Here is a 27,455-nt window from a genome sequence, read left to right on the forward strand (position 1 = left end):
TCCAAATAACAATACTAAGGTCTGAAGAGATGAAGTCTATACAATTGGGTTACCACAAGAGAACTACAAACTGCTACCAGCTTGGCCGCATGCAATCAAACTTTAAATTGCTCATATGCCCAAGCAAGGACCATCATCCAATATGCGTCTCATATCAATTTGATGGCAGAATTGGAATAGGAAGAGATTGGTAGATACCTCTTTGACAGGCATTTCTCTTCCTAGTTCCTAGGCGCCATGCCACTGCCAGTGTATCACGCATTTTGGTTTCTCTGTTAAATCTTTTCCCACTAGTGTGAGCTGAAACTCATCAGTAACATCACAGCCCAACACTAGACTATATTCTTCCTCTCCGTTGTTTCTAAAGGATCAGGCCTGGATGGGATTCGAAATCTGAGGAGATTTGCTGGAATTCCTTCAGTACGTACTGGGACCGGACTGAGCTGTAGCAATACTGATCAGAACCAAAAAGCAGAAGAGAGATGCCTAGTGAACAAGAAAGATGGAAGGCTTGCCATGAAACAAGAGGTTCAAGATAAAGTAAATTTCTTTTTTTTTTTTTTTGTACAAATAGGATTATGCATAAGTTCATTTCGTTTGATCAACTGGAATTTATTAGAAAATAAAACTTTTTTTCTAAAAACTATGAACTTTTTCCATGCGCAATGGAGAAATACAAGTGAGGGAAGAGTGGAAGACAAGAAAAAAAATACATTGATAGCTTAAAACATTATATTAATTCGAATCAAAACACCTGCTGCAATACGATATGTACAAACTCTAGCAAAATACATCACACTAAGCCTGTAGCTATATATAATATGACTTTTGCTATGGTTGATCCATTGACATGAAGAAGAAAGCAGCTCAATGAAGCTTTATACAACACACACTGCAAAGGCCAAAGAGGACAGAATGAAAAAACTGCGAAAAGCCTCGAATTCAATCCATCACCACAATTAAGATCGTCTTCATATTCTGCTTGAAGAAGTTGTACAAGCGATGAGAGAATCGACAGGAAACTAGATGGTTATGAAGATTCCTCACAAGTTGTTTGACAGTTTGTAAAACTTCTGTGCAATGGCCTGAAGATTATGGGCTTCAAAAACCTCAATTAGCGACTTAATTGCTCTGCATATTATGTCCTTCTTCTGTTCCGCGTTGGAAGTATATTCAGCCTCAAGCTCATTGTTTGACTCCCTCAAAGACAAGCACAGCCCTTTAAGCCACTCCTCGAGGAACGATGATTTCTAGACATAAAAACATCAAAGCGTATACTAAGATCATAAAGTGGAGATGGGAAATAACAGGTATATGCAACTAGATATAGGATTTTCAAATACTATATGGAGCATAGGATCAATGTATACATCTCATATATGCATGGACTATGAAACAAACAAATACAAACAATAAATAAATAAAAATCATGGTATTGTGAAATCTATATGCCCATTCCTTCCTCTCCTCCACCACCCATTCCTTTTTATCAACTCTCCTGATAGTTTACTATTTTTTTTGAGTACTACTGACTCTGTTACAATGCAGTATCTGTTCATAGCTACTTTCTCAACCTACTGAAGCACAAAGAGTTAATACCGTGACCTCCCATTTGGGAGAGCCACTTCATGCCACTAGCCCATGGCCCCAATAGTTTACTTTATTTGTGTGTTAGCCTCACAAAATTATCATGCCACTAAATCATACAGATCAATGAAACTCTACTTGCAACATAGCAACAAAACCAGACTCCAGTAGTCTTAAGTCTGTATAGGACCAAATCCATCTAGCTTTACCCCTTATCCCTGTTACGGAAACTCAACCATGACGATAAATAACAAATCTCAGGCAACCAGTAACTGGCATCCGCACAGTAGTATAAAATCTAGGTAAGATCAGATGCAACTAGCTTTACCCCTTACCCCTGTTAATGCCCATTTTCTTATGTTCAAATCAAAACTATTACTAAATGAAAGAAAATATTCCATTTATGAAGGGGAATAATGAAATTACAAAGTACAATTAATGTTTAACAGCACATTAAGTCATTAACTATAATTTTCGTAAATCCATGTGTTTTTTTTTAGGGTACACTTTAGTACCCGTTATACTTATTATGACCAGTTACTTATAATATTCTTTTTAAAGCATTGAATAGTATATTCCATTAACAAACATTGTCTCAAATCTCAGAATATATTTGTGGATTACTTGGTGCAGCAGCACTTACCTTGCCAAGAAACTCAGGTACACCATGATCATCAATTTGTGAAGAAAGAGCAAGCACATGCAACATAGTTGAGGTTAACTGCATGGGTAAAATCTTGAATTAAAAAAAGTGAACTTCCAAGCTTTAATCATTAAAAATTTGATAGATACTACTACTCCTGAACTCTCCTCAAAAGAAAAAAACATAATTGCACAAGTAAATCTGTCCTATCAAACATGTAGGAAATAAAAGCAGATTTACATCATTTTCAGAAATACTTGTAGCTTAATAAATACTCAACTGCCTTTACAGGTTGGGTCAGTAGCACTAACACATGACCATCCTAAACCCAAAAAACTGTACATTTGGCCCTCTCAAATCCTAGAATAACTATCTGATGGGCAATTATATCCTTAGGTCTTTTATTAAATTACTACTGTTACAGATAAATTTTTTTCTTTTCCTAAATTTTAGTTTTAGTCACATTAACCAGAATAATAAAATACACCACAGACACCATACCATTATCATAGTTAGTAATTATAGAATCTTTGTAAACATGTATTTTTTGGGGAAACAAATTGGACTTTATTCTACTATTTTATGCAGAATTTATTGCTTGTTTGTATGACTTGTTCTAAAGGAAACTTTTCTAAAAAGCTTCAAATTGAAGATTCTTCAAACTGAGGTTTTGAAACTAGCTTTTTATTAGCTTATTTTTTTCTTTCTAGAGTAGATAAGAACATAAGTAGGCCAAAACAAGAACATTGTGATCACCTTGTTTGTGATCATTAAAAAACACAAGGGATAAGGATCAAATAGGCCCTCGGACAATTTGGGAAAATGCAATTAGACCATCGAACTCAAAAAAGCTCCATATAAACCCTTAAACTCACAAAAAATATGCAATTAACCCCTTCTGACCTTTTATTACAGGTAATCATTAACTAAACGCCACTTAATATGCCATGTCATCTTTATTGTAGATTTTTATTATTATTTTACTTTTTAAAAAAATTTCTTTAAAAACAAAATCCGTTCCTGCCATGGCAGCATAGCTTTGTCTTTGTCCAGATGAAACTCCTTTGTCTAGACAAACACGAAGCCTATTGTCTTCATCTAGATTCAGACAAAGATGTCAATGCCTCCGTTTGAATCAACGAATAACTATTTGTCTCATACATATCCCAACAAAGACAAAAAGTTCTCATGACGGCCAGCAATAGCAGTAGGGCGGAGGGTTTGCGGCCACGGCAGCAGTTGTCGCTGAAAATTTATTATTATTATTATTATTATTATTATTATTATTATTATTATTAAATTGACACATCAGCCGTAAATATGCCTATTGTCTAATTTGAAATATCTTTTATACCCTTACTTTTTCAATCTAGTTGTCCTGTCAGATAATACTTCCACATAAGCTGCCAATTCATCAAAGACTAGGGGTTACCTGAAAAAATGGGTTAATTTCACTTATTTTGTGAATTGGATGGTTTAATTCGAACTTTTTTTGAGTTCGGTGGCCTAATTGCATTTTCCTAAATAGTTCAAGGGCTTATTTGACCCTTATGACTTTTAATAAAAGAAGAAAACAAGCATTCAAAAACATCTAACAATTGCAACCACTAATTTGCATATTACTTTTTTTTTGGTATCATAATTAATTTTTATAAAAATATATTTGTGAGAATTAGTAATTAATATGGAATGGGATTAATTATAATTAGTAATTACACAGTCCGGAGTTATAATTAAATAAAATCCTAAATGATAAAATTGTTCATTCAATAGAAATTAGATTTTTTTTTCAAGTTTTGAAGTGCCACTTTGAACTCAGATATAGGTGACAATTTGGATGTTTACATTTCAATCTACTCATACTGCCCACTCTAACCAATTTAGGCAGGTTGAACTCTAACCCATTCACAGAAAATGCAGAAAAACAGTTAGGAGTGAATCAATAATGAGTTACGTGAATTTTGACTATTCAAAATATCACTTATTATTTGCTTTATAAAATTCGAACCTTAATTGTTATAAATAGCCAAGTTTCAATATAATTATATAAATTGTTTTAAAATTGTATAATGGGTCAAAATAAGTTGACCTACCCAAATAACTAGTACTTTTACCCGTTTGTGTACATAATGTCAATTTGTATAGATTAAAAAATCACACAATATTTTTCGACCCATTTTGACCTGGCTAAATAGCGCGTTGTCTGCCTATACATTAAAACAATGTGAGGTATAGGAAGACTGTTAAGAGTCCCACATTGATAAAATAAGGGAGAATATATGGATTTATAAGGTCATGGGTTAGACTAGCTAATTGGTTGGATTCAATGTTTTATTGTGGTTTGGCCCATGTGCATTATAGCCCAATTGAGTGACCCTAGCCCAATCTAAGATTATAACAAAGACCATTCACCATTATACTCCCTTGGCCCATACATTGGGAGCTAGCTAGAACTCCTTGTCCCAATATTCTTTATATGCCAACATTTTAAGATCTATTTATCATCCCACTCACGGCCTCACCCACCCTCTCTGCTGTCTCTCTTTCCCCCTCACATATCCATGTTTGTGTGGGTGCATAGAGAGAGAGAGAGAGAGAGAGAGAGAGAGATTGCCACTAGACATGTCAAACTAATTGACATAGTGTCCATTACTCCATTATTCAAATACTACCACCTACTGATAATGCCCAAAAGAAAATAATAATACACACACATATTGTAATTGAAATCCTACTTCACCATTGGTCTACATCTCTAATGGTTCATAGTATATTAGACGATGGTAAAAAGAAAGCAAAACCAAGAATGAAACAAATGAGAAATCTGATACCTGATATGCTAATTAACATTAACCATGCAACTCAGTAAAACTGATACCTGCTTTTCAAGTGCAACCCTATACTTCAAATTTGACGGCGCCGAAATCTGGTCTGTCCTTAGATTCTCAATGACATGTTCTACGCCTTGAAGGACATCAACAAATGATCTGCCATAATCTGACAAAACAAACAATTAATCAATGATGTCATTGACTAGTCAATCTTTTTTTTACTCATAAACATTTTCTTATTAACTTGTTTAACAAAATTAAAATCTTCATAGTTTGCACTAAGTGCATGACTGAAGACAAAATACTTTTACACCAAAAAGTAAGTTTAATAGTCACAAACTGTGGACATTGGAATGTTAATGGAAAGAAGAGCTTATGATAAGCTTTAGATGACGTAATGCTGAGAGACCAAGGTCCACAAAAGGAGTCATCACCATTGATGGTTGCTGGAACAGCCAAAGCTGCAGCTGCTTGTATCCTGATCTTAAAATTAGAGGAATTGCGGAGCAGCAGCAAAAGAATACTAAAGACTGAAGGTGCCCTGCAAATCCACACACATCTATTACATTAAGAGAATAATCTGTGCTCAATTTCATGTAGAATATTATTCATGCTGATTATTACATTAACATGCCTTATAGGACACTACAGCATCATAATCTTGTCAACACTTTAAACATCAGCAACATGCTTGCCAAAATTATATCAAGAATATATGTTTGAAAATGTGAGGAAAAGAATTTAGATGAAAAGATATTGAATGGAACAGATGAAAAGATATTGAATGGATATAAAGCTTTAGACTCATCTCAAATCATAATAAAGGAATGCTTACTCACTTAAATATTACACCATGTTATTAATTTTTAAAGAAGTAAATAAATATTAAACTGTTGAAACATAGAAAGTAGAAACCCTAGTGTAGCCCTAATCATAATATTACTATATCCTCTCTTCACTTGCTTTCATATATTAGTTTCCGTCTCTCCAATGGGGGCTGAGTGGTGACTATTCACTGCCTGCTGGACCTTCAAATCTTTAAACTCATTACACCTTATTCTTCACCAATAAAAATTTGGAACATAAAGAGAATTCGAATGACTTGGGAGACATTTAGCTTTTACTTCCTCTCTGAACAGCCCAAGGTCACTTCTCCTCCATCATCAACAGTCCACCATCACCTCCACCCCTGAGAAGTCCAATATCATCACCTTCAATTCCTGGATACTACACCCATGAACCAAAGATACCCTTAAACTACCATAAAGCCCAACTTCAAAAACTTTCTGGAATATGCAACTTGGGTCATTCTTCTTTGGCACTAGTTATCATATCTCATAGAACACCAAGTATCAAACATACAGCCCATTATGTAAATAAAACTAAAAGCAAACATAACTGCTAAAAGCCTAAATCCACACTCTGCACTTCACCAATCACATTAGATTAGATGATAAAAAATTAAAACTTTAGTAGATGTAACTTTTTAAAGAATTCCAAATTCAAGTACCAAAATGAATCAGTATACAAAAGTAAGGATGTAAGAAGGTACTGCTCTTACATATATAATGTGAAATAATTATCTAAAACAAAGAATAACAGTAGTATTTTTGTTACCAGTCCATGTCTTGCAAATTTAATGTTTCATTGAAAAATAAGTTGCTCAATGCATGACAAACATTCCATTGAACCTGCAAGGAAAATCACACTTTTAAGCATAGCAGATTATTATGTAAGTAAATGAATTCCAGCATATCAAAAAAGATTGCAAGCTTTTCCTATTCTCACTTTGGACCCTTTGGTCAAGTTTGGGGATTAGATTTTACGGAGTAGTTGTTAACTGATTTTATTAGTTGGTTAATACAATTAGTTGTTAGTTGTTTGAATTTGTGCAAAATGGCATATAAGGACATGAGTATATTTTCTTATAAGTATTCTTTAATTGTTTTAGATTTTTACATATTTATATAATAATATACATTACTCCTGTCATACAAAAGTAGTCTTATTACTGTAGCCACACATTTTGACTTTTATTAGAAGGGTAAGAAAAATAGAATTATTTATGGTGTTTATTTTAGGAAAGATGACAACATCTTGGGACATACTAAAAAGGAAATATAAATTTCTGTTTTGGGACATAGGAAGTGTATATGTACTAATGTAATATTTTATATGTATATTTATGTTAAGGGGTAGGGTTGTCAATTACATTAACGCTTAAAAAATATCTTCCAAAAAAACTCTTCCTATGTCCTTTTTTAAAATTAGCTTTTTTAGCTCAAACAACTAATTTAAAAAAGTGTCTACCAATCACATTAACTCTTCCCCAAAAAGGGCCTTCATTGACCCAAGTGGCCAATGATTTTTTTAAAGAACATAACAGAACAAAACAAAGAATCATTTATAATTCTAATCTCAACTTAAAGAAATTGCGTCAGATGAGAGGATGGTATACCTTGACGTTTCCAGTTGAAACACAAGAAAGAAATGTTTGGACCATCTTTTCCAGCCAATGTGATTCTTCCAAAAGTTTCTTATTTGAATTTGGATTGTTCCTTGGATCATCACTTCTCTGGAAACTTTGTACAGAGCTATGCATTAGATGTCCCGTACACTTTTTCGGTCTGTAATAAGCACTGGAATTACTTGTCAATGGAACAAATCTTGAAAGGTTCCCCAAAGCTCTCACAGCATTTGCTTTGATCTGGTATCATGAATGCATAGTAAATTTTTTGTTAGAAAACAGAATGAAAACCAGATATTAACATTGGAATTAATTCCAACCCAGTAATGCCAAAAAAACAAAAAACAAAAAAACAAAAAAACAAAAAAACAAAAAAACATAAAAACAAAAAAAAAAAACAAAAAAAAAAAAAGAAACTAATAGGCCTAATGTGTGAAAAGTAGAAAATAAATGCAACAAGATAATTAAAAGTGATCCTAGCCTCCTAGTAATAACCATGTGAGCTCACTTAGTGGTTCACATTAGATAGTTGTTACAGTTTAAGCAATTATAAACACGTGGAGCATTCAATAACAAAAACCCAATTTAACCAGACCACTTAAGGATAAAGACTTCAATAGCTAAGGCCTAGTGAAGTACAAAAGTATGGTTTTGATTTTCTAAAATACAAATGATGTCTCCTTTTTTGTTTTAGCCAATGCCTTCCTAATTTCAGAATATAAATGGCAGGGAGCCAGGGATATATAAAACCTAACACCAACTATATGTATATGCCAGGAATATATATGTATATTTCAATACTGAAAGTATTACAATTGCAGCAGAGAGTACATAAACATGTGAAAGACCCAACAGCAGCATGTACACAAATGGCTCTAAAAATATTACAATCACAGTAAACAGTGATCTAAACCCCAACAGAGAGGTGGTGGATTAAAAATCCATATAGGATGCTATTATTTTCTTGATCACATTTGACAATTGTGATTTCCTATGGAGAAGGTTATGTACAAGTATTAGCTAATAGAAAATTACATCTTCACCTTGTCATTATCTTTTGCAAGTCGCAAAGAACTGTCAATTAGCAATGAGATCCATTTAAAACTCGCTTTTGAATCTATCCCATTAAGAAAAGATTGAAATCAATGTCAGTTCAGAAAATATTACATGCTTTAAGAAAAGAAACAAAAGATAATAAATTCTACTCTCACCCAAAGAATGCTGGTCAAAGCTATGTACATTAACATGGTGGCGAAGGGAGTCACATATATTTGCTAAAGCCCAGGAAGCAGTTATACGCACCTGAAAGGGATAAGCCAATAGCTTATGAATTGAAAGGATGTTAAATAACAGACAATCTGAGAGTGCAGAGGGATGGGAAAAGCAATAACTTACTGAGACCAAAGTATCATGGCTATTGTGCTCAGCAGCACAGATAAACTTTTCGAGGATCTCTGCACTATATCATTGAATCAGTATAAACTTTCTACTCACTGACTTGTCTGCAGCAAGTAACAATTCAAAATAATCTAATTACCTATCAAAAATTTGTGGAAAGCAAGCAATTACACCAATGGCACGGCAAGCAGCTGACCTAACTGAAGGAACTTCATCAGTGACAGCAGCACTAATCTACAAAGATGTCCAAAAAACATAATAAAATATTACTTGCCAATATTGATTATCAGTAAAAACAGTGCAAGTGACACATATAATTGCAGTACTTACAGAGGAATAAAGAATGAAGTCCTGTTTTACTTTTGGCAAAGAGAAAAGTACAGAAGATGTTATTCCAGCAAAGCATGTAACTGATGCAGCTCTCACCTTTCAGATAAATAAAATATAATTAGAGGTGGAACAAGTGTAAAAGCAATATTCATTCTATAAACTTCAAAGGTATCAGCAAAAAATGGGCTTCATTTGTCACATACACTGCATTTTCCCATTAAATCCTAAGAAAGACAACCATCTAGTTGAACTAATGGAGATTAGTAAGCAACAAACAAAAACTTGGAAGCATCATAGCTTGCCTTCAAATCAAGAATAAAATTTGCAATGCATAAATCCAACAAAGCTGAAAAGTGGAATGATAGTTTACTTCTTTTTTTTTTTTTTTTCTAAAACCAGTTGGACATAACGCACATGCCTCCCACATCATGCAGCGCTTGGTGGAAGGAGAAATAACATTAGCTCTGTTTTTCAAGAGATGCTATTCAGCTATTCCATTTACTGATTTTTATAAATAATGAGCAAGAATGTAAATATCATAGAGCAACCCAGCCAACCCCTCCAAGCTTGTTCCCTTAGTGAATGAATTGACAGAAGAAACACAATATAAAGTATCATGGTAAAACACACTAATGCAATCACAGGCTATCCATTCTAAATCTAATGTAAGGATGGGATGCCAACCCCTTTACCCTCAAGACTATACCCATCCTCTGAGTAAAGTCATGACCAGGATGCTTCCCTGGTTCCTGCATAGGTCTTACACATGCTTATTTGATTCATATACATTTAAATGTCCAGCAACTGTAAAAATCCATAAAGCAGAAGTATAGGCTGACAGAATACCATCATTGCAATGCAAAAGAGGTTATTTTTAAATCTGCCTCTGTTCCTCTTCTACCTAACATGATGAAGAATAGTAAAAATTCTTATTGATTATATACAACAGAATTAATAACTCCAAGTTAATGGTTTCTAACATTAATCAAATTTTCAGGAACATGTGCAATAGTAAAGTGAGGCTCTACAGGTATTTATTAAGTGACTTAAGTCTATCCAAACTCCAAAGTCAAAATATTTATATATTCAAATAAAGACTGGTAAGTCCTTAGTTCTTTTTTAGTAATAAACTTATGAAGATATGGTAGTGGTAATAATTTCAGAGAGAAAATGAAATAGATATATTCCAACTAACCATGGGAGAAGAATGCTTTAGTATAAGAGGCATATGCCTATCTATTACTTCAAGCCACCGTTCACTTCCTTGCAGAGTTTCAGCTTCATCTTTAGTTGGTGCATTGTTCTCCATCTCATATGTCGGAGCCGATGAAATAGTCTTTGTTTTCACATAATCAGATGTGAATGGGCTATCAAGTGACTTATCAGTGAAAAGATCTTCAGTTCCTTTAAATCCAGAGGCTGCGCGAAGACATTCATCTAAAACCTGCATGTCCATTCATGTCAAAATTCTGAAACTACCAAGTATACCATGATCAGAACAAGATATTAACTGTTTGTTAGAAACAAAAATCCATTTCAAAAGAGCAGATTTCCATTTAACAGAGGAGTTGATTGCACACAGAGGCATGCACATTACTAGCAATGCTGTCTATTCTGAACCTATGCATGCATTAACCAATAATGATCATCACATGGTACAATAGTAACAGCTCAGATAAAGCTGCTAGTACATAGCTAATAGCACAAGAGAGGTCAAAGCAGACAACAGAAAGTTAGAAACAAAGCTCAGTTATGCAGGCAGAAAAATAGATGATAAGTTTCACATCAAGGTGCAAAATTACTACAAAACAAACATTTATTGCATCAGCTGGACACTCATGGACAAAATACACATTTGAAGCATATTGAATGGTATGCTCAACCTTAACTAAGAGCATTGAACTGTTAGTGAGAATAGACTTCTATTATTTTATATTTATACTATGCACACCCCACAAAGTCTGGACAAAATACTTTTTGCAAAACTTGGGCATTAATTAAAATATTTTATATTTATCCTCAATCCGAGACCATACGCCTACTCAGATACCATCAGATATTTTTCTCAAATCTCCCTGTGGTGATCTATTCATGAAACCATTGGCACTGTTTGAATCTTTTCAGGCCAGAAGAGCTTAAGCCTGAAATTTGGTTCTCTCTCTGCCAAATGCACCTCCATGTGCAACCACCAACGCAGGCAAATCATGCCCATGCACAACCTTGCCGCAACAGCTCTTTCCTTCCATACTCCTTCATAGCTCTTGGTAACTACTTTGCTCAGATCTATTCCTCATCTTTGCCTTTGTTTAAAATCTGTTTTTCATCTTTACCACATGTATGACAGCTACTCTTTAGTGTTGGCGGCTGTGGTTGAACTCTCACCAGTCAACTGCAATGGATTGGTTACTTAATTATCTTCAACTTGGAGTTCTGAAATGTTTTGTTAACCTCTGTTTTTTACTTTGAATGTTTGCCTGCTCTGAATTTTTAGGGTATTGGTTGTAGTTGTTTTGTTGTCAGTATTTTATGAGGCTTGTTGAGTATGTTTAGGTTGACATATGGAAAATCGAAACAGATATTTGTTTTTATGGCTACAAGTTCATGGATTCAACTATTTCCCAAGGCCATTATGTTCCAGCATTGCCACGCTTATTTCCAGAGGCTGTTTGTTTCCTACATTGCCATGTTTATTTCCTGAGCCCACTCAGTTCTAACACTGCCAATCTGTCATGTTTATTTCTGAAGTCATTCAGTTTCAGTAATATCGCACATATTATCCAAGTTTCAAGCAAAGGGTGTATGATTTTTGGCAATAGTCTTCTTAACTCTGCCAATCAACTAGAAATCATCTTTACTAAATCTCTCCAAGTTCTCACATTGAATAGTTAAATAAATAAAACATAGATTCATGTCTTTATATGTCATTTACATTTACCAACTAATAGTAAACAACTAATTTACCAAACACTTATTTACAAACCGCAAATGCTGTCCACTGGTCAAAATAGGTAAACAATCCACTATCATCTTTTAATTGTCAAACACCCCCTATGTGGCTCATGATATATCTATATATGCATCCCCATCATTAGTGTATTAGTATGAGAATTAGAGTATTATCATAATAATTTATATACATCTTTCTCTAATATTTTTACATATATAGCTTCCACCTCTTTGGCACACTGGACCTTCAAACCCTTGGCTTAACACGTGTTTTATCTAATAGTTTTTGTTAGTGATGATACATTTTTATTATTTACGGAGTAATATTGATCCTCAACAAAGCAAACAGATGCGCCAAGAACTACAAGTACTGTGCTGAGGGATGGCAGGATGCCCTAGAAGGAAATGGCCAAATATAACATCTCACCTTGATGGCAGCTGTGATGACTTTCTCTCCAGGCACATTATCTCTCCAGGATCTATTTTGTATGTCAGTAGATGAGCTGAGATATGCATACATTAAAGAGGAAACTCTTCCCCACCACATAACCGTTATGGTCGGATGGCTGTGAGCCAGAGTTTTAAGGGCCTGCAATGAACTGTATGTCAACTATAACCATTGCAACCGAATTAGGAGAGTAATATTCTTCAGAAAAAAAGTCAATTAAATAAAGAACATGGGTCAATAGTCATCCTGCAAGGTCTTCAGGTTATTATTAGCTCGAACAAAAGCCAATCAAGACATCGATACGACGATACCTAATATTTATAAGCTAACAATAGATAATTTGTTTCAAACAGGTGAAGTGAGAATTTATGTAAAACTTTTTAAACCTCGTAGCATGCTCAATGGACAACAGAATGACAGATTTCAACAAAAGCCAGAAACAGGGATACTTAACTTGTCAACACCAAAGTGACCAAACGTGTACCAAACAAATATTTCACACTCTTACTGGACAGAATAGGTAATAGTCACCTGAAAAATTGTTGAAAAGACACCACTAATAGATTATCCATGACACGGGGCACTTGTCAGAGCTTTGTAAATTGCTTTTAGGATAGGGCATGCCTTTTTAAGACTAAAAGTGCAAATATGCATGCATTGGGATAAATTCTAGGACAAAGAAACATACAAACAAAACAAAACAAAACATGATGGCTGGTAGAGATGAGTAAATTGGTGGTATGTGAAGAGAAATGTAGCTAATGGAGGTAAAACTGAGTAGAGTGGGGAAACACTGAGGGGAAAAAGCTAAATAAGGATAATGGTTTTACCCTTCTGAGGATAATTGGATAATGCATTGTTCTGTATTTCTATAGAAAAATTGTTCCATGATTTTTTTACAGTGAGCGGATAATACATGATTAACAACAATGGAAGACCACTTACATCCAGGATATTTATATTTTCTTTTACTTTGTTGGACCATTTTCTTCTTTTACCTCCATTGAAAAGGTTGATGTGTCAAGAGTGAAACTTCTTATCAACTATAAGGGTAAGATCCAATTGCTAACTGATTATCAGTAACCACAAGTAAAAAGTAAAGCCCCAAAAACCAAAAATATGAAACTTGAGTAACTAAAGTGATTTCAAGCAACAATTACTCAAGAAAACTGAAGTACTTTGAATCTTTGACAACATAAATAACAGTAAAAATAAAAAAATAAAAAATAAAAAAAGGAATTGCCACAACTAAGAACATGACAGACTCATGCAGGCATTTAACACATGACAGTTTCATATCTTAAGTGTTTGAAAAGACTATATGCTCAAGGCAGTCCAAAAACTAAAAACACTCGACTCCTGAAGGCATGAGCATATATTTGGCATCAATAGTAGATTTTAACTGGGCCACATTTTAAAGCTAAATTTCCAAAGCAGAGCTCTTTAGCATCCAACCATAAGTTAAAATTCATCATGAAAATATTATTTGATTTGGGACTAAGCAATGTGTTAAGCATTGCTATTTGCTAATCCTTACCTGGAGTGCCTCAACACTTATTGAGGGGCTTGTTTCGGGTTCGGAATATTGAAATAAGACAGACAAAACACCTGATTTCCGTGTGACAAAACCTGAAAGAATGTCATGGATGTCAAGGGCTTACTTCATATGGAGTATTATAATCACTCAGTGTAACTGAGAGCGTGGTTGCAACAATTGAGTGAACCAGTTCTGGTAGTGCAAAATCAAATATGAATACCATCAGCCATTTAAGAAAACAATCTAAAGAAGACATAAATTTATTGAAAGCTACATCACAGAGAACCACAAGATCGTTCACTAACTTGAAGGACCAGAAAGCCAGGGGTGCTTGCCACTAGATTTCCAAAATAAATAAAATCAAATACTCAATATATAATTAGCCTGGGGTGCCTGTCAAGAAAAAATTAGGTGCCACAACAAACCACACCAAACCTGTGGATTCAGATTTCTAAATTGAGGCAAAGCACCAAAATGCAAGCCAATGTATTCAGCCTATTATTTTATTTGTCAACCTTAACGTAAAACATGGAAGCAATAAGCTGCATGCCTCATATCTTCCACATATTCTACTTGTCTATATACTCCCTGTCCCAAAATACCAGTCTTACTTTTGGCATGCATTTTAGAAAATTAACAAAAGATCACTCTCTTTACATTTTTGCCCTTAACTACTCTCTGATAACTTTGCATTTTCCCATCCCATCTAGAGGCTTTTTATCTTTCTTCAGCAAGTGCTTATCTTCTTTATACACCCACTAATTGTAAGGAGTACTATACTATACAAGAATACATGAGTGTTATTGAACTATTGAATATTAGGAAACCTCTGTTGAATATTAGGAAACCTTTGTCACATTCCTAGTAGGAGTGGGCTTAGTTTCCTATTCCTACTAGGGTTGATTTAGTCCCCATGTTCCTATAAATATAGGATCCTTATATAGATAGAAATATAGAGCACACAGAGGGACAATCTATTGTAATCTTTCATTATAATATATTCTTTCTATTCTCTCTCTCTTTGGTTTCTCACATATTTTGCTTCCGCCTAACTGGCGGGTGGTTGTTGTTCTCCACCCGCCAAGCCTTTCAATCCCTCAATTTCAACATGAACATCTAAAAATCACACTGCTTTCGTGTTCTCCTTGGCCATTGAAGAGAGTGAAGAACAAAGACCAGTGACATCCATAGATCTGAAGAACAGAGGCCATGACCAGAGACATCCACAGGTGCAAGATAATTTGTTTAGAACACAAAGAAGAAATAAAATGTTTGCTAGAGTAAAAGAAGTAAAAATACTCCATAGAAAAGTATTGTGATAGTCTTTATGGATTGAAGTTTGTTGGTGTAATCTTTTCAATATTTGGTACTCCATAATCTATATTTCATATGTATATTGTTGATCTGATCAAAAGAAAAAGATAGAAAAATATAAAGAGAAGAAAGAGAGATGAAAGAGTGCTCAGAAATGAGAGAGAGAGAGAAATGAAGGGAACTAGGAAAGATTGAAAAATCCATCAATTGTAGGCTATGAGCTTGAGGGTAAGGAGAAAAGTTTAAAGGGAGTGGAAAGTTGAAAAAGGAAGCTAAAGTGCGATAAAGTGGAAAAAATACAAATATAGTGGCATTTATTTTTGGAAAGTGGACAATGTTTGGGACGGACTAAATAGGAAAGTAAGACAGGTAAAGAGGGACAGTGGGACGGAGGGAGTAATCCCATCCTGCATTCTTTTTTTTTGGTGGAAATCCCATCCTGCATTCTGGTTACTGCTGCTTGTCACATCTAATATCTGCAGCCTATCTCACTTTAGTTATGTGATGGGCCAATACCTCATAAAATTCATGTGTAAAAAAGATGAATACTGGTTTCCTCGTTTATATGTATATCAAGAAAATGCTTCACATAATTTTTCAGATTACTACCCTTAAAATTTGTAATATAGAGAATTCAAGAAATTAGGCAGAAGAGCAAATACATTACCTGCTAAAACTTCTGCAAGAAGCATATCTTTAACCAGAGTTGAGAATGCTGATGAAGATAGTGCAGCACTCAAGCAGTTTATTGCAGCTACCTGCAAAAGATAGTCAATGGTCAACATTCTGTTGCTGGATGAACTTGGTTGCCTGTTTGATCAGTAACTCAGAAAATAACTGTAACATTTTAACAACTGAATGATTCTCAAAAGGGAAAGTTAAAACAATATGACATCTTCACTTTATCTACTCTATGAAACCCTCAACTGAGGCGGTAAACTAGCAAAACCGTATTCTCATACCCTGCACAAATATTTTGCATGTGATTGCAACTAACTAGGTACACCAAGCATACTACTAGGTCCTGAGTAAATAATATATGTGCAGTTGCATACAAGCTAGATACACTGAAGGAGCAAAACCAAGTAGTCCACCATCACAGACTTCTACTATACAAGCAAGATGCTAAAGGTTTAAGGTTTGTTAGCAGCACAAATTGGAGAGGGAGGGAGGGAGGGAGGGAGGGAGGGGGGGGGGGGGGGGGGGTGACGGAGGACCACTAACCACAGGCAAACAAGAAACAACACCAAGCAAAAATTGAAAAACAGTAATAATAATAATATGGAGTAATAATAATAAATAATAATAAGAGGACCGTCCTATATGCTCCAACTTAATAAAAGTGATTCCAAATCATAGCATTTAACTGTCAAATTTCATTCAAGGACCTTATATAGAATCCAAAATTTGTTTCTTTTTGACATGCAGAATCTACACATCGTTCCCACTTCAACAAACTAAATCTCCTTCATTATCACAGTAACGATAGATGTTTTAAACTTGGTCCATCAAAATTCAAAGAAGAAACTAAGCACTAACCAATAGGATATTCTGATCACTTCGGAGTGAGAAGCCCTCTTCAATTCTACTATGGATAGAAGAAATGATGGTTGGCAACAACTCTGGAGGCATTCTTGAATATCTGGAAAATAGTTAAATGAACCTAATTATATTTCAATTCATCAAATTTTAGGAGTTATACAGATAAAAATTATTGAGATATGGTATCAGTTTTAGCAACAGCAAGCAGAAGGTAGTAATTTTCTTTGATAACCCAATTAGACACATCCTACCATTGCTATTACTTCTCAGTTCTCTCCTCAACAACCGACTAATTCAGCAGGTAATGCTCATAGAATGATTACAAAAAACCTCTATAATCTAAAGCATGTCCAAATAAGCCTCTAGATATGAGAGCAAGGGGGGCTAGAAATTATGATTTCCATATAAATCATAGAAAATATATTACTTTAGCCCTCTTGCTCTCATTTTTCACTCTCAGGCTTTACAGTTACCCTGATATACCTACGTGCTCATGTCCATAGCCTCATTGTAGCTAATGGTACTTCAATTCTTTGTCCAAACCTTTGGACCACGTCACCACTCACGTGTTTGTCTCTAAGGGAAAACAAGGATAGGGCATTCGCCTAGCTGAACAGCACTTCATAACAAAGAAAATATGTAACTCTAAAAATGTCTCCTAGTTGAGAAATAGAAGGTGAGACTATCTACATCCAACCAGAATGGGCTGACTAGAATCTTATTGAGTTTTGTTTAACCATTAAGACCATCCTTCTCCATCTGTAATCCTGATTATTATGCAAGAAAATAGTAAACACAGGAAGCAATTACACTGGTTAGTGGGTATCAAGGAGGCAGACTCTTACGGCGTGCATGATACCAAGAGCATCAGAATTTTGAACAACGATACCAGCAATCCACTATGAGTTTCATGTTTGATCAAGTATAAGATACCTAAAGGTAGGCATTAAAAGTCAAAGTTAATATAAGTTAGAACACAAACTACAAGCAATACGCTTCAGGTCAGAAATGCAGTAAGAGCCCATAATTTTGAATAAAGTCTGGAATGCACTAGAAAGCAGATTGAATCAGCAACAACAACAACAAAAAAAAAAAAAAAAAAAAAAAAAAAAAAAAACATGTTTGCATACCTGTATGCAATTGCATTAATATCTGCCCCAGAGAACTGGAAAGAGCTGTAAAAGACCCAAGTTTAGTGGATTCCTTAAATTCTGCCACCTGGAGAAAAACAGAGGAAGGTGCATCCAACATTGCCCTAATAGTCGAGGCAGAAGTGATTCGGGCCTAGACAAGAAAAGATTTTTTGCATCAATGAAGTGTTATGAAACAAAGGAATATATGCCTCATGATTCACCAAAAATAAAACAAAATGACTACAGGTATTTATGATTATACTTGGGGTACAGCTTTTTATTTCACTATGAAAATGTGTATAGCAAGGAATGCTTCAAAAGAAGACTATAAGACACAAAGAACTGCAGATAAGAAAGATACCTTCTTATAAGGCTCAAAAAGTAAGCAAGTCATTGGTTGTTGCCTCAATCAATCATATACTAAATTATATTTCTTATATGGAGGATATGTTATGGTTACTCTTTTTTCAACCTTAACTTGATTAGAATCAATACTTAGTTGAGTTGAGTCATTAAGCATACATTTTGGATGTGAACTCTTACAGTCTGTATGGCCACATCTATGGCAAGGAACCTTCAATGAAAAGGAGCCTTTAGGGACAGAGAAACTACTATAAAGAATTACCTTCATATATGGGTCAAAAAGTAAGCAGCTCATCAGTGTTGCCTCATATCTCCTGAGGAAAAGTTTTAAAAAGAAACATAAATCTTAGGGAAAAAATAAAAAATAAAAATAAAAAGAAGAGGTAAATAGAACTTAAAACACATTCCACAGACAGGAAAAAGGTATAAACTGATGATTCTTATGAAGAAGCTAATGATAAACCTTGGCTGTAGAACATCACTGGATGGCAAGAGGTTTGTCCACTGGGTGGTAAATGATTTTGGATCAGCTCGGCAAAGGTCCTTCCAGTTAAACCCAACAATAAAATGTATTAGTATTTCATAGTTTACAACTTAATCTCACATATGATTCAATAAGAGGGGAACAAAGGTCCCAAGGCCCTAAATTCATTATCCCTTCCATATAACCCACCAAATAAATGCCTTACTATTTCATAATTCACAACTGATTGCCCCATGTGATTCAATAAAAGGTCCAAAAGATAAGGTAGATCTCACAAAACCACAATTAGAACCTACCCCCAAACACCCAAAAAACAAAGGCCAAAACTGCCCAGTTTCAAAGAAAGAATGATTGCATAGGAAAATTGATAGAAGTCCAGGCATGCCATATCAACTATGGCACCTATACTTGACCATGCAACATCTAAGGTGGAAACATAAAATTACACCAAAAGGAAATAACAGAATTTAAATTTCAACAGAATAAAAAATGCAAGCATTAAACAATATGTAACTCCTGGAGGATCAATCATCAAGTTGAGCAAGAAATGAATCAACATGAACCTACTTGAATGCACAGAATTGCAGCCAGTCGAGTCTTGGCATATCGAACATAGCAACCATCTTTCCCTGATCCATCGCTATCACTGTTTTCTGAATCAGATGATGGATGAAAAAATGTCAAGCATTCATCTCTTTCTGAAGAACTGGGAGATTCCTCATCAATCTGCTGGCGATTTTTAAAATTCTTATTTCGCAAGTGTGGAGGCCTATATGGTTGCGCTGATTCCGTGTTCTGTTTCTTGTGCACAGATTTAAACTTATTGTGATCAACAACTGGAATTGCAACATTGGATTTGTTATTAAGGCCATAATGGAGAAACATCTTAAGAATAGCCACAAGACCTGCCACCTGTAAAAAAAACTAAAATAAATAAGGAAAAAGCCAACTACAAACAAAGTAAATGGCCATACAAGATCTGAGAATGGTTTACCACCATTGATCAATGATGTGTTGAATAATTAGTACAACTGAAAATGTTCCCCCTCTTGAATCTCACATAAATTTTCACTTATTATCACCACTACCACCACCCACCCCACCTTATCTACTCCCACCACCAATATCTACCTATCTACACCTGTTCCTACTTACCTGCCCCTACCTCAACCTTCCTACTCTCACAAGCACCACTTACTTTCGCCCATCACTAACTACATTCCTACACCCCACCACCACTACTACTACCATTGCCACCACAACTTACTTCCAATTTCAGGGAATAGGAATATCATATTCCATGAATAATTAAGATTAAATTAATTTGGAGTTCAATAACAAATTAATAAACATCTCTCTATTGTCCCTACATCATTTTTTTTTTTTGGTGGGACTTTCTAGGTTCACAGTCAAAGTGGTGTTAAAAACAATTGAAACTCTGTCCAACTCCAATTTATATATATATATATATATATATATATATATATATCAAATCTTTATTTTTTATTAGCAAACTTTAGAACATGTTCAAATTCAATTATTTTCCAATTTATAAAAATATGAATTATTTTAAACCTAATTGGTTACCTGCCCCTACCTCAACCTTCCTACTCTCACAAGCACCACTTACTTTCGCCCATCACTAACTACATTCCTACACCCCACCACCACTACTACTACCATTGCCACCACAACTTACTTCCAATTTCAGGGAATAGGAATATCATATTCCATGAATAATTAAGATTAAATTAATTTGGAGTTCAATAACAAATTAATAAACATCTCTCTATTGTCCCTACATCATTTTTTTTTTTTGGTGGGACTTTCTAGGTTCACAGTCAAAGTGGTGTTAAAAACAATTGAAACTCTGTCCAACTCCAATTTATATATATATATATATATATATATATATATATATATCAAATCTTTATTTTTTATTAGCAAACTTTAGAACATGTTCAAATTCAATTATTTTCCAATTTATAAAAATATGAATTATTTTAAACCTAATTGGTTTTAACGTATAAAATACAAATACAGTTTGCAAGTAGCAAAGATAGTGTGCAGTGATTATACTGGTTAAGAGTAGGTAAGTAGGTAGGTAGTGATGGACTGGTGGGTGGAAGTACACAACAGTGATAGTAGTTGTGGTGGAGATAAATGAGTAGTTGTAGGTGGAAGTAAAAGGCGGTGGTGGTAATACTAGGGTCTCGTAGGAAGAAACTGTGGGTAGGTAAGCTACAGCCATGGGTAGGAGGATGTAGGTGGGTAGTGGTGGGTGGAAGTATGGAGTAATGGTGATGGTGATGGTGGTGTTGGTGGAGTAAATGCGTAGTTGAAGGTGGAAGAAAGAGGTGGTGGTAATACTACGATCTAGCATGCGAGAATTTGGGTAGGTAAGATAGAGCCATGGGTAGTCAATCATGGTTGTCTAGGCTCATTTTTATATCTTCAAACTTTCTTTAGTTAAGTCAAAAAACAAGATAACACTAAAAATCAACATAATGAGTCTACACTTATCATCACCCCCACCTACCTACTCTCGCCCTACCACCGACCAAAGCTCCTCCACCACCATTTACTTCCATCTAAGTTCTAACACTACTTGTTTACCTAATCCACCACTACTTACCTACATCGCATCCCCACTTACTTACCCCCATGCTACCTACCGACCGACCACCATTACTACCCAATACACTACTATCACTTACCAACCACTATCATTAGTAATTTTATGTGAATAAGCAATCTGATTTTAAATGACTTACATATTTTATTAATCAAAAAATAGTTGAATTTGAACATATTTTCTAGTTTTTCAGTGAAAAATGCCTTAAGAAAATTTTAGAAAAATGGAGATGGTGAATGGGAAACATTTTCTAGTAACTAAAAAAGCCCTTAGCTTCAACTTTTTCTTTACAGAGGTTGACCTTTCCAAAATCTTTTTAAAATAAAAGAAGATAATCAAATTTAAAAATACATTAATATACATTTGGATAGGCTCAGGTTTGAGTTGTGTTTTATGCACTACTTGACTCTTTGTGCTGGGTTGTAACCCCTCAGTGCCTTTCACTGAACAGCTTTCTTATAGAAAAGAACAACAATGACAATAAGAATAGAAAAACCAAGAATCCTCTTCCCACTCCCCTTTTATACTCACCAAATAAAGAAAATGAAGGCCTCCACCTCCCATCCCCTAGGGAAATCAAAGAAGAGATGGAAAGAAACTTTACTCCCTAAAAGGGGTGGAAATCCAAGATGAAGATACTCCATCCCTTCCCCTATTATATTCCTCCAAATAAAGACAATTGTGCTGATATAGTGATATGATGTTTGCAAACAAGTAGTCTGCCCAACAACAACGAACCAAATGTAGTTCCCCATTCTCCACCCTCCAACTAAACAAGGGATGGAAAGAAACATCACTCCCTAAAAATGGAGGAAATCCAAGATGATATACTCCACTCCTTCCTCTTATCTATTCCTCCCAATAAAGACACTACTGATCTAATGTTTGCAAGCAGGTAGCCCACTGACATTTTTACTTCTTGTTATAGATATTGTTGGAATATGAGCAGGCCTATCTTGGAATATGAGCAGCCTATTCTGCAGGGTTATTTATTATGCTTTTAAGTCTTTGGTAGTGGAATAGTTTTTCCTTGGGAAGACCCTTTATGTCCCTTCCCAATACTTGTTATCTTCCTATATAATGTCTTGTAAGTTGTTCTTTGTAAGATGGAATAACAAGAAGATGTTCAGGTTCCTTTTAGTTTCCTTTTCAACATGGAATCAGAGCCACCCTCTTGTGGCCTGAAAATCTTCTCTCCTTCACAGCAACTACTCACTGCCACCACTCACTGCCTACTTCTTCTAAAATATTCCCTTTTTTCCTGAGAGCTCCTTTGGCATAACTGGTGCTGCAACCGCTCACTGCCTACACTGTTTTTCTCACATTTTTCTGATCAATATGGCAGAAGAGGTAATCATAAACAGTACCCAAAATACTATCCTTCCTGTTCAGCCTAGAGTCTATGTTCCAAATCTTTCAGGGAGCATAACTATCACCAGTGAGAAACTCATTGGTTCCCAAAATTATCAAGATTGGGCATCAGCAGTTGAACTATGGTTTATGGGTCAAGGAGTTGTTGACCATCTCACTACTATAGCAGAACAGATTCAACATGAAAAAGATATTTGGGAGAGAGTTGATGCCCAACTCTGCAGTCTATTATGGCAGTCTCTTGCCTACTGACACAGTCCAAAGCACCACAACAAGCTCTCCCATTGCCAGTCGAGTAGGTAAAAGATCCACTCGGAATCCTTATCCCATTTATAATTTTCTTACACAAAAGAGATTGTCTCCATCATATTGTGCTTTCATTACTAGTTTATCTATTGTTTCTATTCCAAAAAGTGTCAAAGAAGCATTAATTCATCCTGGATGGAAGCAAGCAATGATTGATGAAATGGAAGCACTTCATTCTTCTGGGACCTGGGAGTTAGTTCCTTTACCCCTTGGAAAAACTGTGGTTGGTTGTAGATGGGTGTATAATGTGAAAGTTGGTCCAAATGGACAAGTTGATAGACTCAAGGCCCGACTTGTTGCTAAAGAGGGTATACACAGATTTTTGGCATTGACTACACAGATACCTTCTCACCAGTTGCTAAGATCACATCTATTCGTCTCTTCCTCTCAATGGCAGCTAATCGTAAATGGTCCCTGTATCAGTTGGATATCAAAAATGCTTTCTTGCATAGGGACTTGAAGGAAGAAGTGTATATGGAGCAGCCCCCTGGCTTTGTGGCTAAGACTGGAACTAACCTTGTTTGTCGTCTCAAACGGTCCCTCTATGGTTTAAAGCAATCTCCTCGTGCTTGGTTTGGGAGATTTAGTGATGTGATCCAACAATTTGGCATGAATCAAAACAAAGCTGATCACTCTGTCTTCTATAGACACCTATTTGTAAAAAGCATATATCTGGTAGTATATGTTGATGACATTGTTATCACAGGGGATGATATGGAGGGAATAAACGAACTTAAAAGACATTTGTTTCAGCATTTTGAGACAAAGGATCTTGGAAAGTTGAAGTATTTCCTTGGTATTGAAGTGGCCCAATCTAAACAAGGTATTTATATGTCACAACGGAAATATGCTTTGGACATCCTTGAAGAAACAGGTATGACAGATAGCAAGCCAGTTGACACACCCATGGATCCGAATGTTAAACTTCTTCCAGGTCAGGGGGAGCCTCTATCCGACCCAAGCAGTTACCGAAGATTAGTCGGCAAGTTATTATACTTGACCATCACTCGTCCAGCTCTCTCATTTGCTGTAAGCGTTGTTAGTCAGTTTCTACAAGAGCCATGCCAAAGCCATTGGGATGTAGCTATCAGAATTTTAAGATATGTGAAGAGATCCCCAGGTACAGGATTACTTTATAAAGATCATGGAAATACAGAAATTGTTGGTTACACAGATGCAGATTAGGCTAGGTGTCCTTGGGATAGGAGATCGACATCAAGATATTGTGTCCTATTTGGAGGGAATTTGGTTTCTTGGAAAAGCAAGAAACAAGATGTGGTTGCACGGTCAAGCGCAGCGGCAGAATATCGAGCAATGGCACTAGGGATTTGTGAACTAATTTGGGTTAAGCAACTTCTCACATAACTCAATTTCTGCAAGCTTGGACCTATGAAACTTGTTTGTGACAATCAGGCAGCTCTACATATTGCCTCCAATCATGTCTACCATGAAAGGACCAAACATATCGAGGTTGACTGTCACTTTATACGCGAGAAGGTTGCATCCGGAGTCATTGTTACAACATTTGTTGGGTCAAACGATCAACTTGCTGATGTTCTCACCAAATCTCTTCGTGGACCTAGAATTGGGTATATTTGTAGCAAGCTGGCAGCATTTGATTTATATGCTCCAGCTTGAGGGGGAGTGTTGGAATATGAGCAGCCTATCTTGGAATATGAGCAGCCTATTCTGCAGGGTTATTTATTATGCTTTTAAGTCTTTGGGAGTGGAATAGTTTTTCCTTGGGAAGACCCTTTATGTCCCTTCCCAATACTTGTTATCTTCTTATATAATGTCCTGTAATGTGTTGTTCTTTGTAAGATGGAATAACAAGAAGATGTTCAGGTTCCTTTTAGTTTCCTTTTCAACAGATATAAAATGTTTCTTTACCAACAATACACTATAAGCCTCAAAAGTCCACCTATCATATGTTTTTTTACAAACATGACTAAATTCAAGAAAACAAGAAAAGGATTTGAGCAGAAATGCTATGCAAGGTATATCTGGGGAAATCCATTTCTTACATGGCCTGATAAAGATCCTTTTGGATCTGCAAGAACAAAATGCAGGCAATTCAGCAACGAGTTGTAAAACCTGCAGAACAAATATGCAAAGCACAATATTGAGTTGGCATATGCATGAGGCATTTAAGTAAGAGTATGTTTCAATCAGTGAGACGAAATCAAGAAAATATACATTGCCATTACACTGTCTTCTACCAGAGGGCCTTTAGATGCCATGAGATCCAGAATGCTTCTAAGAACCTAAATCATGAGAATAAACTTAAGTTAACAAGTTCAAGAGAAACTGCAAGCTATCTAAACATGCATGCTTACCTCAATTGTTGATTGCCAAACATCAACTGGTAAAGAAGATCCAGCTCTTGAGTATAGATCACCAATCATAGTAAAAGCTATCATCTGTACTTCCCACAAACAGGCATTTGTTGATAATATCTTGTCACTGGAATATATTGAATTTTTCAACTGTGGTTGAAACCAAACAACAATACTAAGAAGGAAATCTAACAGTTGCTTGTTTTCAGATAACGTGGTTGCTTGCTCGTTAACATCCAAAAGGCGTCTGTATAAAACAAAAACAAAAAAAAAAAAAAAAACAAAAAAAAAAAAAAGGAAAACATGAGCCTCACAAGTCACAATTAACTAACTAATGTTGCACTTTATTAGTTGAAAGTGAAGAAAAGCAACCAGGGAAAATATTTTACATACTTAAAAATTGATGATCAAGTTCAAGTGAGAGGAAACTAAAGAAAGCATGTACTTCTGAGCAAAACGAAGAGATCATAGCAAATTTTAAGACCTAAGCATGCATTAAATTAGATGGTGCATACAAGTACAAGCAAGAAAAAGGGGAGAACAGAGAACATACTTTGCAATCTCCAAACACTGCTTTGTGGATGTAACAATAGCAACATTGCTAATAAAAGCCCTGTTTGTCTTAGCTTTTTGGAAAAAAGTTTCTACTACACTACTTAAGAACTCAATCACAAGAGGCCAAGAACTATGATTTATTTTGATAGAAATGCAGTTGATGACACTGTAAACCTGCAATGCAAGAAAAACTGGCATTAAGACACAATCATGGGAAGTCAAATTCAGTGAAAAGTAGCACATGAAAGAACAATTTTCACCATTTTAAAAAATGGTGGAGAATCGTATCCATTAAAGAAAATCAAAATATTAATTACAATCAGCTCAGCATCCCACGTACATAATAATCACTCTAAGCTAAAAAGGAGGTTAAGAAAAACTCCTCAAGGAAGAAGAGATTGAAGTCTAGTAATATTATGACCATATCATACACCCCAGATCATCCCATTCCCTAAATTAGCAAGTTGGAATCTTTTCAAATAGTGGTTGGCAATTCATAAAGGGTACTTTGCATATGTAATACATTGTGAAAAAAAAAAAAAAAAAAAAAAAAAACGTTTGAATTAAGAAGAGAAGTCAAATTTTGAATGGAAGGTTCAGTTGCCAACATTACTAACCAAGTGGGACAACTGCATACAGGTTTCCACAACGTTATATGCATCAGAACTGGAGATGCTTTGAGCCAATTCCATCAGAAACATCAAGTCCGAGGTAACCTAAAGAACCAGATACAAAAGACGCTTAGTTCCAAAAGCTGCCCAATCCTATCAAACCATGAGAGCAGTGCATTGCAGAAGGAGCAAAAAAAAGCATAGGAAGGGGAATAGAAATCAAGACCTCGTGAGGGGGCAAGTCTGTGGACACCTCGATCAGAGTAGTGGATTGGGAAAAAATGAGATTTTGAAGTAATTGGACAACATTGGTGGGTGGAGGTGAGATTAGGGTTTCGTCCCTCAGGGTAAGAAAGGCCGTCCTCCACGACCTGATGGAGGGAGAAGAAGAAAATGGGTCGGTTGAGTCCATACAGCCTTAGTTCTCTGTTACCGTTCAGGCAATCATCGTTGTCCTGTAACACGGCGGCCGGTCACCACTCATCTGGCCCGAGATCGTTATTCGAGGTTTTTTTTTTTTGTAAATTATTTCCCGGTGAATCTAACTAGAACTTACGCCCTCTCAAAAACTGACCTACCAGGCTTCTGGAATTTGGACATTGAGAACTGAGAAGCAAC

General features: G+C 35.5%; 1 protein-coding gene across 1 annotated transcript; it reads right to left on the reverse strand.

Moving 5' to 3' along the window:
- Positions 1-611: 611 nt before the first annotated feature.
- On the reverse strand, positions 612-27,455 carry LOC109192730 (HEAT repeat-containing protein 6). Its single transcript, XM_019343429.1, has 27 exons — positions 27,064-27,455; positions 26,844-26,942; positions 26,225-26,400; positions 25,672-25,918; positions 25,532-25,599; positions 25,360-25,429; positions 19,591-19,935; positions 19,003-19,082; positions 18,802-18,853; positions 18,174-18,327; positions 17,889-17,976; positions 17,041-17,143; positions 16,169-16,259; positions 14,188-14,279; positions 12,630-12,791; positions 10,452-10,700; positions 9,257-9,352; positions 9,066-9,160; positions 8,924-8,987; positions 8,740-8,830; positions 8,572-8,645; positions 7,520-7,768; positions 6,679-6,752; positions 5,496-5,602; positions 5,109-5,227; positions 2,231-2,308; positions 612-1,250 (listed from the first exon to the last, which is right to left on the reverse strand). Exons 1-27 carry the CDS (start codon positions 27,247-27,249, stop codon positions 1,044-1,046), a joined length of 3,516 nt encoding a protein of 1,171 aa, XP_019198974.1. The 5' UTR covers positions 27,250-27,455; the 3' UTR covers positions 612-1,043.

Source organism: Ipomoea nil, unplaced genomic scaffold, assembly GCF_001879475.1.
Source record: "Ipomoea nil cultivar Tokyo-kokei standard unplaced genomic scaffold, Asagao_1.1 scaffold1833, whole genome shotgun sequence".
NCBI classification, from domain to species: Eukaryota; Viridiplantae; Streptophyta; class Magnoliopsida; order Solanales; family Convolvulaceae; genus Ipomoea; species Ipomoea nil.

Coding starts and splice junctions, on each gene's coding strand:
- LOC109192730 (XM_019343429.1), bottom strand. CDS start 27,249: ATGGACTCAACCGACCCATTTTCTTCTTCTCCCTCCATCAGGTCGTGG. Junction 12,792..14,187: donor TAAGTGTTGAGGCACTCCAG/GTAAGGATTAGC, acceptor AGTTCATTGCAG/GCCCTTAAAACTCTGGCTCA. Junction 8,988..9,065: donor TTTCCACAAATTTTTGATAG/GTAATTAGATTA, acceptor TCAATGATATAG/TGCAGAGATCCTCGAAAAGT.